The following is a 13,048-nucleotide window of genomic DNA, read 5'->3' as shown; positions in this document are numbered from 1 at the left end:
TGCAGAATTTGGTGCTGGAATGCAACGGAAGCTTAAAAAGACTACCTGGGACCCAGAGACAATCTGACCAAAGTGCACCCCACAAGAAATTCTAGTACCCCACCTCCTACCACCCCGCAAGAGGGTTTGTGGCACTCACATCTCTCTTCTGTTAATGCTACCTCCTGCTCTCCAGATCTCAAAGTGCACTGTGTCTTTCCCTCCAGATCCTTGGCAGATCCATACGCCCAGATATTTAGATTCTGCCTTAATCTACCCCTCCGACGCGCCAAAGAAATTAGGAGATCTTATTAAATATACGGGATAATACTATTAGTAATAACTTTGGGATTCACATTTATTTAGTCAACCAAAATGATTCTAAAACTGTTTCACTTTTTGATCAGTTAACTAACGCAGTAACTCAGAAGGCAAGAAGAGGAGAAAGAATTTCCAAGGGATCCTGGGAAAGGAACATGACTTCTTGAAGCATGGATCAGAAAGAAAGCAGAGAGAAATCATGGACACACTTAAAATGAAGTAACTGTGGAATGGAAACTTATTTATCCAGTGTTTTACTTTCTGGAAATAATCTGTCAGTCTAAGACATCTAGACTGGACCTCTCTTTCTGTAATTGCCAGAGGCAGCTCATGGTTGTCCATGGGACTTCAAGGCTTGGCCATACCTCTTCTGCCTTCACTCCAATTTGCTCGGAGACAAAATGCTAAGGAACATCCCAAACACAGTCCAACTCTTCCTATTGGGAGGGAGCGTCAAGAGAGGATGCCAGCTTCCTTCCCAAGTGACTCAGTATCCACCTGAGTATCTGGGATAAGACTCCAGAGCTTTTCCCTACAGAAGTGGACCGGCCATGGGTTTGTTTTGTTTTGGTTTTGGGGATTTTTTGATGGGGGGAGGAAGGGCGGGGAAGGGGTTTACTGCACTGACCAAGGAATCAGGTGCAGGATGATGGTCTTGTTTATTGAGTCCCAAAAGGTGAAGAGGACTGACTCACCCTTGAAGAGATGTCTCGGGAGGAGTCTCAGCTGGCACGATGGGACATAAAGACCCTATCAAGCTGTCCAAACTGAGTCCTTGCCCAAGCAGGGTCTGTGGGATAGGAGCAACTGTGGCAGAGCTCTCCTTCTGTGGCTCCTTTGAGTCTCCTTCCAGATGAAGAACTCTTAACCATTTGTAGGCACTGTTTAGCAGGATCTGCCATGCTGGGAGGGGAAGGGGAAAATAAACAAGGGAAGGAGCTCAGTGGGTGGTCCTGTTAAGAAATGAATCCCTGAAAAAAGTCAACCATTGGATGAAGGACAAGGTGTAGGTGGGGAAGGAGAGAGAGAGAGAACATTGTTCATTGGCTTGGTATTAAAAACGGGGATGGCAATGGAAAGGGCAGGAATGCCAAGTCACCGCTTTGCTGGAGGCAAAGAATCTAGTACGAGGGCTGAAGGGAAGTGACCAAGACCCACGGACATGTCTGAGCTGCCTCCATTATTTGCAAGAAGAGAGGCACAGCCCAAATACTTTAATCTGAGGAGAAATCATGATCCAGGATACCACTAGGATTTCCCTCAACCCCAAAGAGTGATTGGGAACAGGAATATAGAATGGATCTTATAAAAGAAATGTGGTATTTCTTGAGTGAGATTTCATACTTACCTGAAAATGTAGCGCAACAGCTGGTTTAGCCATCAAGTTATTAAAATGCTCATGAAACCGTGGAGAAAGAATATCCTGGGACAAAGTTTCATATGGATCAAAGGCTTGTTCCTAAAGGAAGGAGGAAATAATTATGTATATACAGAAAAAGGATGTAGGACATCTTTTGTGCTCAGCTGTACCATTTGTTTATTGAGATCTGATGTGTTAATGTGATTTTTCAATAAACTTTCAGTTTACTCAAAAATAATATAACTCAGCATATCCCATAATTCATTAATGTATATTTTAATACATGCACAAATCTTTTGTGAGCATTGCTCGGCATCACCATATTTGTCATTCACACAAATTTTAATGAAATGGTGGCAGTCAAGAGGCAAATTCTTATTTACAGTCCAGTAGTGATCCCACCACCAAGTCATGTTTTGAAAAGGCTTCTCTAACATGTATGAAAACAATGATTACTTACCCTCACAGTAACTTTGGTTCTCTGAGCTGATGTCGGCGTGGATCCCACTGTAGGTGCTCATGTGCCTCACACGTTGCAAGACCTGATTCCCTATGAAATCTCATGTAAGGAAGATCAGCCCTAAGTGTTTGGGGCTCACTCACTCTCCTGGCCAAAGTGCTTGCAGCTAGGAAAACGGTCTTCAGAAAGAGCTCTCTTTTGAGTCCGAGTCTCGACAGGATGACACGGAGTTCTGAGGTAGGAGTCATCTCTTTGACCAGTGGGTAAATATACATCACATCCTTGAGGAGCTTCAATACTGCTCGGTGAGAGAAGATGGAGCACAAACATACAGGCAGATGGCAAACTGAGATCAGAACTGGATGGACCTCAGTGGAGCTGAACAAAAGACCAGAGTGTTTCAGATGCAGCAGTATTCAAAAATCTATGGTACTTGCATAGAAGCCAAGCCTTGTCAGGCCACCAAGATCAAGAACCTTTTCCAAGTTGACAATTAAGTCCTCCTGGTTGTTGGGTTTCTACTCCGTAACCGCATCTCCTGGAGTTATTTAGGGCAGTCCCTGACCGCGGTACTTAGCCAGCCAACATCCAGGCTGTCAGGTGCAGAGACTTACGGTCCAGATGAACTATCTGGCCATGGTGCTGCAAAATCAGGTCCAGGCACTATGGGAGCCGGTTCAGTGGCTGAATGGACACCTATAGCAGATCTGTCATTCAAAACTGTTGCAGCCAATATGGTGCTATGAGAAGCATCGTGGCTGTGACTCTTGGATTTGGAAATTACCTTGGAAGATGTGGGAACAGGTGGAAAGACATAAAGGAGGCCTTGGGTTCCACTGCGGTAGGAAGGTGCTGGGCAATGAGCCTGGAACAGAGATGAGAGTGGGCACTGCCCTTGGTGGTGAACAGGTCTAATACAGGAACCCCCCAATGATGGAATACTGGTACTACAACATCTCTCTGCAGTGACCATTCATGACTGGCATGGTTATTTTCTTATAAAGTCTCTAGGTCAATGCTGACTCCTGGGAAGTGAAGAGCCACTGGGGTTACTCGTTGCTAGCACCATATCTAGAATTTGATGGCCTCCAGGCAGAGTGGTGAGAAGCATACATTTCCTTGTTTCTGCAGTGAATCACAGATGTGGCATCCATCAGGTTCTACACTGTGAAATTTCAGAGGACAGGCCAGAACACCACCCAGGCCAGCCTTATGGCCCTGAGTTCCAGGATGTTTATGGGAACTCCCATGTTCTCCAGGAACCAGATCCCTTGCATTTGCAGGTAGTCCAGGTGGGCTCCACAACATTTGCCTGATGCATCTGCGACAGAAGTCTTTGTTGAGTAGGAGGAACAAAAACGGTACCCCCACTGCTTAATTTTTTGGAGTCTAGCACCATGTCAACTCTGCAACAATATGAGGTGGCCCCAAGACCTTACTGTCCATCCGATGTCTTGGAGGGGAATAGATGAACTTGACCCAAAGTAGCAGCAGCCTCAGGTGAAGTCTGGAAGCACCATCACATACATGCCATGCTGGCATATGGTTGAACAATCCAAGGCAAGTCTGTAACCACTGTAGTCTGATCTTATCTCAAGTAATAGTAATTGCAATGACAGGAACTTGAACTCTGATAAGTATGCCCACTCTGACCTGGAGTCTGTTGTAACTTCAATGGACTCTATCCTCTGCATCACAGTTCACTAGGAGGACCCCCGGGCAAACAGGAAGGGAGAATATTCTAGGTTCATTGCAGTCTCTTGCTGGGATCTGCCTTTGACAAGCCAGTTATCCAGGTAAGCGAAGACATGGATGCCCTGCCTCCTCAGGTACACTGCAACCTCAGCTAGCCAGGTGGTAAAGACTCTCAGTGCTGTGGAGCGTTTGAATAATAGTACCTTGTGCTGGCAGTGATTTGGTCTCACTGCGAATCTCAAGTACTTCCTATGAGCTGGGTGGATCTTTGACAAGAAGGGAGAGACCCTCTCTCAGGTAAGGAAATTATATTTCAAGAATAAGGTGTGAGAGTTTGCCACCCAGTGGGGCATCTCAGTTTGGTCGCGGATATCGATATGGGTTCTGAGTTGGTGCCAAGGTCCTTCACCATGTGCCATTCCCACCTTGGCAGACTTGGGGGCTCTCTCCTTGGAATTAAGTTTCACAGTCTCCTTGTGGGATGATCCCATGTGTTGCTTGGAGTGCACACTCTATGCAGGATTGTCTCAGTGTTCTCCTTCTGTTCCTGGGGCACAGGTTCCGATGTTGAAGCTGTCAGCACTGAGGTCGCTGGTGTTGAGGGCATCAAAGCTGATGGTGCCAGTTTTGACAGTGTCCCCTTAGTTGCCTTTTTCACTAACTGCTCTTGGAGTGTGGTGGCTAATGCTGACTCTTTCAGTTCCACTTTGGTAGCTGTCACTTCCTCTGGGTCTGAGGTGACCCACATGGATCACTCAAGCAGATGTAACTTGACCCATGAGTCCCTACAGTTACAGATTCTAGAGGAAAACAACTGGTATGCCAAGGACCTTGGGATATGGCTCTCTCCCAGGGAGAACAGGCAAGAACTAGGTCAATCTTCTGTCAGTAGGGAGGATGAGACCATCATATGATGGGCAGGGTTTGAACCCTGATGGTTTAGAGCAGTGGTTTTCTATCCTTTTTCATTTGTGAGCCACTAAAAAATTTCAAATTGGGGGTGCAGATCCCTTTGGAAATCTTAGTCTGTAGATCCCCAGGAGTCCATGGATCATTGGTTGAAAACAACTGGTTTAGAGTCTGTCATGTGGGTGCAAAATACCTTCCCCCGCTTCTGGAGGTACACCAGGGTCTCCTCTCTATTTTTTTTTATTGGAATGTCCAAATTAAAGGAAACAAGGGGGAAGAGTGATGAAGACCTTTCTCTTCACTACACTATCCAAGAAAGGGTGAGTTTGAAGCCTTGTAGAAGTAGCTGGTCAGAAAGTGGCTGGGTTCCATCTCACTGTCATGGGTGGTAAAAGCCAACTGAAGGAGGGCCGTGGTTGCTCTGCCCTTTCTGCCATTGCACAAGGCCCAGACAGACACTGCTATTCAAAAGAATCCAGTCTCACGTGCAGGAGGCATACGAGCACCTACGACAGTGGGATCCACACAAACATATTGGAAGATGTGTTTCTATACTTACTGTCTGGTTATGACTGCTCTAGTTAAGGCTGCATTAGGACATTCTGTGTTGATATGCTCATAATTTTCTGAAATTTTCACTGAGGCATTTTCCACTCATGGTCTCTGCCCAAAAGTTTTTTTTTTTAAAAGGTTTGGGCAAAATTCCTTCAACTGTTTTCTGCTAAGAAAACAATCAACATAACTAACTGTTTTACCTCACAATAAAACAACAAAGAACTATATACAAGCGAATGAAAGTGCTCTCGTAACGAAACCACAACTGGGAGGAACAGGGATTCCAACTCTGACCATGTGGCAGTAAGAGGGAACTGAAGAGACGTTGACCCACACAAACTAATATAGCCTCACCTGAGACATGAGGCTATGTACAACGGACATGTGGGTCAACGGACACCACTACAAAAATCGTCTGGCTCTAGCACACATGAAAACCCACGTTTGGAATACATATAGGGAACACCACTTGAACAAGAATCATAAAATGCAAGTGTAAAAAAGCTGCAGGCACTTTTGGAGCCAGGCTACTACAAAACTAATTGATATCTGAAAGCTGCATTCAGCATTACAATGGTCATGGTTATTTTGGAAAAACTGGTTTTGATTTGACATAGTTATGAGAATTTGCAGCTTGTGTACCGAGAATACGCAGCAGAGTTTTACACCATTACATACATGCTCTGAAGGCGTGTTTTATTCAATATCCACGAGACAGAAATGACCAATTTAAGTTCCACACTCATGCATGCATATTTCAGCCCTTTTTTGCTTTAGACTATTTGAAAATATTACATGTACTGTAATTATTTTAAAATTATGTGGCCAAAAATCAAAAAGAGGTTTTCACCAGGATACTAAAATGCCACCTGTCTAGAAACTTTCCATACCAAACCACCAAGATATTAGATCCACAGAAAAAAGACAAACTTTAAATGGAAAGGTTTCAGAGTAACGTCCGTGTTACTCTGTATTCGCAAAAAGAAAAGGAGTACTTGTGGCACCTTAGAGACTAACCAATTTATTAGAGCATAAGCTTTCGTGCATCCAATGAAGTGAGCTGTAGCTCATGAAAGCTTATGCTCAAATAAATTGGTTAGTCTCTAAGGTGACACAAGTACTCCTTTTCTTTTTAAATGGAAAAGCTTGTTTCCTCTCTATTCCCTTCATCTCAAAAATGCTACCCCATTTTTGCAGAAGAAAATTTACCTTTGAAAACAGACCAGCCCAAAACGTGATTTAACTTTATGAGCAAATTATAGGGCTTTTATAATGGAAATACTTAAGATAACCTCCTGTTTAAAATTTTGACAACAGAACTGGATGCAGTATTCTAGTATCCATCTCCTCAATGCTGTATATACAGGTAAAATCACCTCCTTACTCCTACTCACTTGTTTACACATCCAAGGATTGCATTAGCCCTTTTTGTCACATCATTACACTTGGAGCTCATGGTGAGCTGCTTGTCCACTATGACCCTTAAATCATTTTCAGATTCACAGCTTTCCAAGACACAGCCCTCCATTATATACACATGGCCTGCATTCTTTGTTTCTGTATGCATGACCTTGTATCTGTTGGTCTTAAAAAGGCTTGTTTGAATGGGCCCATCTTACCAAGCAATCTAGATTGCTCTGTGTGACTGCCCTATCATCATTCTCTGTTCAGAACCTCATAAAAGCTTTTTTTTTTGGAGGAGCAGAACATGCCCTCTATTGTCCATTCCACAGAGATACAGAATCATGGACACTAGCTTAATATGAAAATACAAAATATTCCTATGAAGTGATTTTAGAAACTCACCTCTGCCAGATCTTCAAAGCAGCTGCCAGCCAAAGGATGAGGACTACTTTCATCTGTCATTTCAACAGTATCCTCAATCAACCCCAAGAGCTTCACAGTCAATTCATGAATATCTGAAATGTTGCTAAAGATCATGTCGATATCCTGAGAAAACAAAAACTATGCTTTAGTAATATTTGTTACCATTTCCTTTACTCTTTTGCAGACCTCCAAGTGTTTCAAATAAAGTTTGAGCTATCTAAGCCCTGTCTACACTGGCAGCAGGGTGTAGGGCACACGTAGCTTACATGTTGCAGTGAAAACAGGCTGCATCCACCCTGGCAGAGCCTCTCCCCACTGCTGGAGCATTTTTGTGCTGCCTCCATCATGCCAGAGCCTCTCCCTGCAGCAGGGAAAAGCTCCAGCAGCATGGATGCAGCATGACACTGCACTGTAGACGGAGGAAGTACTGCTTGGGCGTATCGAGAGTCATGTAGGGTATACCCACAGGATTCGGGTCTGTCATTACTCGCCTAAGCAGTGCCTCACTGTCTACACGTCTATGCGGTGCCTTTGCTCTGCACGCTGCCATAAGGAGTGTGCAGTGTAGACATACCCTAAATAGGGACGAGACAACAGAAAGAGGGGAAAGGCAGGAAAGTTCTAGGCATCAATTCAGGCTGAGCGATCATGCTTGGGTATATTCACTTTGATCCAACATGGCACAATTTTTACTTTTAAATGTCCGAGAGCATGGTGCAGTATCCAATCCAGCATTCGAGAGCAGTGTTTCTTGTGAGAGAAGCTATGCGTTATTCACTGGGTAGGATAATAGGGTCTAACGTTTTTAGCCTGTACACTAACAGGCCACAATCAGCAGGGGAGGAGCAGTTTAAAGCTGTCATTATTTCCCCTCCATCTCCTTGCTCTTTTCTGTCTCTGAACTTAACCTGAAGTGAAAATTTAAAAACGACCCCCAGCTCAGGTCTCAATAACAAAACTGTATGATCAAAGCTATGCAGTCGCTTTTTCAGAGTACCAGCTGGGCTTAGAGAGGGAAGTGGCAGCTTCCTTTTTCAAGTCCTGCTTTTAGTGTCCCTTATCTCAGAAACACACCCATCTGGGCAGTCTTCCCCAACCCATCATCTGGAAAGCACCCTTCCCTTGACTCCAACCTATGAATGACATCCATTTCTTCTCCACTTACCTCCAGACTTGCCCCACTCCATCCTATGCTCAGGAATTCATCCCATCTCTCCCTGCCCACACCCTAGCCCCCAAATGTCTCTCCTCCCCCTAATCAATTTTCCCCTTTCCCTGTCAATCAAGGTAAATTACCAAGGTTTCACATCTTCCTCTTTTTGAGGGACATCTGCAGCCCCTCTTCCTAGCACTCTCTTTCCTAGGAACCCCAGCTCCTCCATCTGCTGCTATGCTGCTTGCCTGGTAAAGTGCAGGTGTGTAATTGCATAAGGATCAGGCTTTCTACCCACATGACCATCTGGCACTATAACTATTGTTTGCATCCAAAAAAATCCCTTGCTTTTTAAACAATGGTCTGAGAATATTCATCTAAGACTGCTATCTGCAGTGCCTCCCTCTTATTTCAGGCACCAATCACCACTTCTGTTATACACTAGGATACTTCAAACCAAATTTCACCTACTCTGCTACAGTCAATGTAAATTTGCTAAGTTATGGTTGAAAACGGATATGCAAGTATTTAAGCATTAAAACAGTAATTAAAAAGGGACTTACATAAGGTGTGAACAACTTTCTGTTAGACAGGAAAGCTTCCCGAAACACTTTTATTATCAGATTCAACTCCCGCAGATACTGTCTTTCTTCTGCAATTTCAGTTCTCACTAGCTCATAGTAATTGAGTTCACCTGAAGAAGAGGGCTCATCTTCACACAGCGAAACCAAACCAATAACATCCTGATCAAACATATCCATCAAAACCTAGCAAAGAGTGAAAGTCAAGTTTTTATACAAGTCTGATTTCTATCCTTCATTCAAACTCAATGGTCTCGATTTGTTCAAAAACTAGTGAACTGTATTTAACACAACACTTTCTGTAACAATCACAAGGTAGTAAACTTGAATCTTTGGCAGGATCAATTGCCAATACTGTGGTTTTTATAATTTAGTGCAGCAGGAAAACAAGTTAGGATTTGAGGAAGAGGGATTCAGAAGAACACAAGGCATCTTGCAAAAGCTTTTGCCTGATAATGAAGATAACTGAAATTCAACAAAAAAGGTTTCTGAACAATTTAATAAAGATGAAACTAGAAAGACAGAGTGGAGAACCTACCATTACAAAGAGGTGTCATAATAATGATAATCATAACAGCATGATGCAGTTGGGAACTAAAGCACAAGGTTTTTAAATAAAGCGATAAGCCATTTAAACATCAGTATAGCAAATCAACTATTTCTTACCTTATCAGCACACATAGACACTTTAATGTCTTGCTGGGAGATTTCAAAGTGTCGTATATTGAAAACATAATTTCCAGCCAGTTTCAAAATGTCAGCTGAGATATATTCCAAAACAGCCACAATATAAAGAGAGACATGATAATCTACTTTATAGCCTAGAACCTCCTGCAAATTAAAAAGAAAACACAGTAAAACTATAGTCATGCCTGAAAGTTATTGACGTTGAGCACCATATTTGAAAACTAAGATATTAGCATTTTTACCAAAAGGATTTTTGCTTTGAGTTACCAGCTCACACACAGCTGCAATAGCCAGAGCACAGAACAGAAAAAGGGAGTCTGTGGCCAGCAATATTTACTAAGGAAGAGCTTAGAAACACGCCACTGTCACATTTTGCCTGCTACAGAAACATGGCTTTTCAAATCCCATTAAAATTAAAGGACTTGAATGGGACCATTCATGTGCTTAAAATTAAGCAAGCCTAAGTCCTTGCAGGATGAAAGTCTACACATGGAAATTGGAGAAAAAAGGATTCTTCCTTTTACATTTTTAATGCAAAATGTGTTTGCACCTTTTGCAGAATCAAAAATTGTCTGCTCTTAATCTCTTGCAAGCTGTAATTCACATTGGCCTGTCCATTATCCTGGAACATTTGACCACTGTCGAAAGACAGGCTACTGGGCTTGATGGACCATTGGTCTGACCCAGTGTGGCCATTTTATATAATCTTAAATAGGAATTAAGTGAAGTGTTCACACAAAAGGTGTGCAACTGAAGAAATCACATACTTATACTCAAATTAATATGAAGGGGTTAATTAAGCTTTGGGAGAAAAGAAAGTGGAGTAGAAGAGAAAGACAGAGAAGACATTGTTCCACTTTCAAAAACATTTCAAACAGGATGATATTTTTCATATTCTGCTGAGGGTTTACTTCACCCCACACCTTTTGCCTGTTAAATATTTGTGATAGGACCATAATGAATAAATACAGATAGGCTTGTGCATTTTAGTAATATTAACCTTGTATCATGCCATCATCTATTTTGGGATGCATCATTTAAAACCAGCTACTATGGTCCTATATACTTGCCCACTAGCTGATTTTACTGGTGTAACGAGTAAGACTATGATTTAGTCATGAAGGTCGCAGAAGTCACAGAATCCGTGACTTCCAGCGACCTTCGTGACTTCAGCCTGTGGTGGGCAGGAGCTGTAGGGTCCACCACTGCCCGCAGGGGCAGGGAGCTGCAGGGTACCCGTGGCACCTCTGGCAGCCCCTAGAGCTCCAAGCCGCCACGGGCAGTGGGCAACCCCCCGCTGACACAGGAGGCAGGGGACCCCCGGAGCTGCAGGTGGCAGGGGTACCCTGCAGCCCCCAGCTGCTGCAAATGGCTCCTAGCCCCTGCACAGCTGCCCTGCTTCAGGTGATGTGGGGACCTGCAGATCCCCATTTTGTCAAGTATATTTTTAATAAGTCACAGACAGGTCACGGCTTATGTGAATTTTTCTTTTTTGCCTGTGACCTGTCCATGACTTTTACTAAAAATATCCATGAAAAAATCTTAGCCTTAGTAATGAGTAATCTCTAGAAAGAAAAGCATTATTCAGAACTGCTAGGTTTCTCTTCTCAACAGCCACCCCCAACCACTGTCGTAAACTACGATATTATACTCAATAGATAGGAGTCTGATTATTATTCCAGAAAGAGATACTGAAAAGGCCTCAAGTCTGCCTGGTATTGAATACATATCTGCTGTTTGTCTTCTTTTTTTATGCTAGTTGCTAACTTTATTCCGCAATGCTACCATCTGACAGAAGGAATTTCCTTTTACATTTTGGAAATATGAAGCATGGATAGAAACAGACCCACATTATACCTTAATAGGAAGAAACTTTTGCATTTTTAAAGATTGACTTAAAGATGAAAAATCAGTGGATATTGTAAAACGAATTCAGGATAAACCTATGCTTTAAAAAAATCCCATTTCAAAAATCAACAGTATGCCCAAGAAACTGAACTTCCAGGCTTTCATGGTTTCTTCAAATTTAACCAGTGGCACTCACTACTAGTTAAGAAGTGAAAGCCAAACAAGAATTTTTCCTGCCATTAAGTTTGATGTGAGGATATGTTAGACCAGGGGTTCTCAACAAATTTTTTGGTGGCCACGGTGACAATTTTTCCTAAAATTCTTAATTAACTTTAGGAAAAACAAATATACATGTCCAAATCATTGTAATTTATTGAATCTTTTTGAAGACTCAATAATAAAAATAATGTACAGTTGTCTCTATTCTTTACTGGACCAGAATAGAAACACAAATAAGGTGCTCTGAAGGTTCTTGTCTTTTTTGTTGTTGTTCCTTTTGCTTTTTTAAAAAGATTTGCTAGCTAGTAAGTCTGCTGCTGTGAAAAGTGATATTAACAAACATACAAATATCACTTTTCACAGTAGTAGACTTACTCAGTCCTAGCAAGCCCAGGGACAAATTAAGCCTTGGATGGGGCGGTCGATAGGGGGGAACTGGGAGACGGGGGGAAATGCACGATGGGCTGGTGGAGGCCAGAGGCGATGGGCGGAGGGGAGCCCCACAGCTGGGGGTTGGAGCTCCATGGCCAGAGCCTGCTGTCTGCCACCCCAGGAAGGTGGGGAACTCAGTAGCTGCCTGTTCCTCCAGCATGTGTCTCGGGGGTGGGGAGGGGCAGGTCTAACTCCTGCTGTTGGCCCTGGGGGTGGGACCACTGCTTTGCCGCCACCCCGATCACTGCCCGGAGGCTGTGGCCACAAGAAAAGCCCCTGATGGCCGTATGTGGCCACACTGGCCGTATTTGAGAAATGCTACGTAAGACAAACCATAAGAACTTTACTGTTAATTCTTTCTTAGAACTGTACATATTATAGCACAACAGTCTTAATTTTTTTAAAAACCCTTTGAAGTAATTTGCAGTGCTATAAAAGAATGTCACCACACCTTTTTTTAAAGAACGCATCTTCACATGCTGGTACATAATTTTGTATTTAAATAATATTTCCAAGCAGAGATTTCTAACATACATTTCTAAATAAAGGAAAAGGAGAAGCAACTTTAAGACCCATACCTAGAAACTGAGCCAAACCTAGTTCCCTTCAAAGCAAATGAGCACTTTGACACAAATTACAAAAAATAAAAAATAAATTGTTTACTGTGACCTTAAAGAAGCGAACTTACTAAACTGAAGACTAAGCATGTTAATGTTGCAGTACCAGTTATTTCTTTACTTAGAAAAATATGGCCCTTATTCAGGCTAATAACAAAATAACTTAACTAAAGCTACATTTCACTGTATAAATAATATCTTATATGTACAGATCAGAAATGCTTCCCAGACCTTGCTGATCTTTAATAGCTCCCTTCTAAAGTACATTTGTAAATTACTCATAATGTAAGCCATCCATAAACTACAATGTTCCAAAAGCAACAGGCTTTTATTCCCTCACTGTTTCTGTGGTCTCTTTATTTAGAGCTTCCTGGTCACTTACTGACACTTGGTCACATGGAACAA

The 13,048-nt window shown here is 42.6% G+C and overlaps 1 protein-coding gene across 1 annotated transcript in view; it reads right to left on the bottom strand.

Annotated features, from left to right (window-relative positions):
- SOS2 (SOS Ras/Rho guanine nucleotide exchange factor 2) overlaps nt 1-13,048 on the bottom strand; it is a 107,838-nt gene that overhangs the window by 59,665 nt on the left and 35,125 nt on the right. The window contains exons 4-7 of the mRNA XM_084632645.1: nt 9,507-9,671; nt 8,823-9,026; nt 7,086-7,229; nt 1,649-1,759 (exon numbers count right to left, since the gene is read on the bottom strand). Coding sequence (XP_084488771.1) covers nt 1,649-1,759; nt 7,086-7,229; nt 8,823-9,026; nt 9,507-9,671 — 624 coding nt within the window. The remainder of the gene's footprint in view (nt 1-1,648; nt 1,760-7,085; nt 7,230-8,822; nt 9,027-9,506; nt 9,672-13,048) is intronic.

This window comes from Lepidochelys olivacea (genome assembly GCF_965140295.1).
Source record: "Lepidochelys olivacea isolate rLepOli2 genome assembly, chromosome: 6".
Lineage (NCBI taxonomy): Eukaryota > Metazoa > Chordata > Testudines > Cheloniidae > Lepidochelys > Lepidochelys olivacea.
Note: the sequence above shows the minus strand (reverse complement) of the source record. Positions and strands in the feature narration are given on the sequence as shown.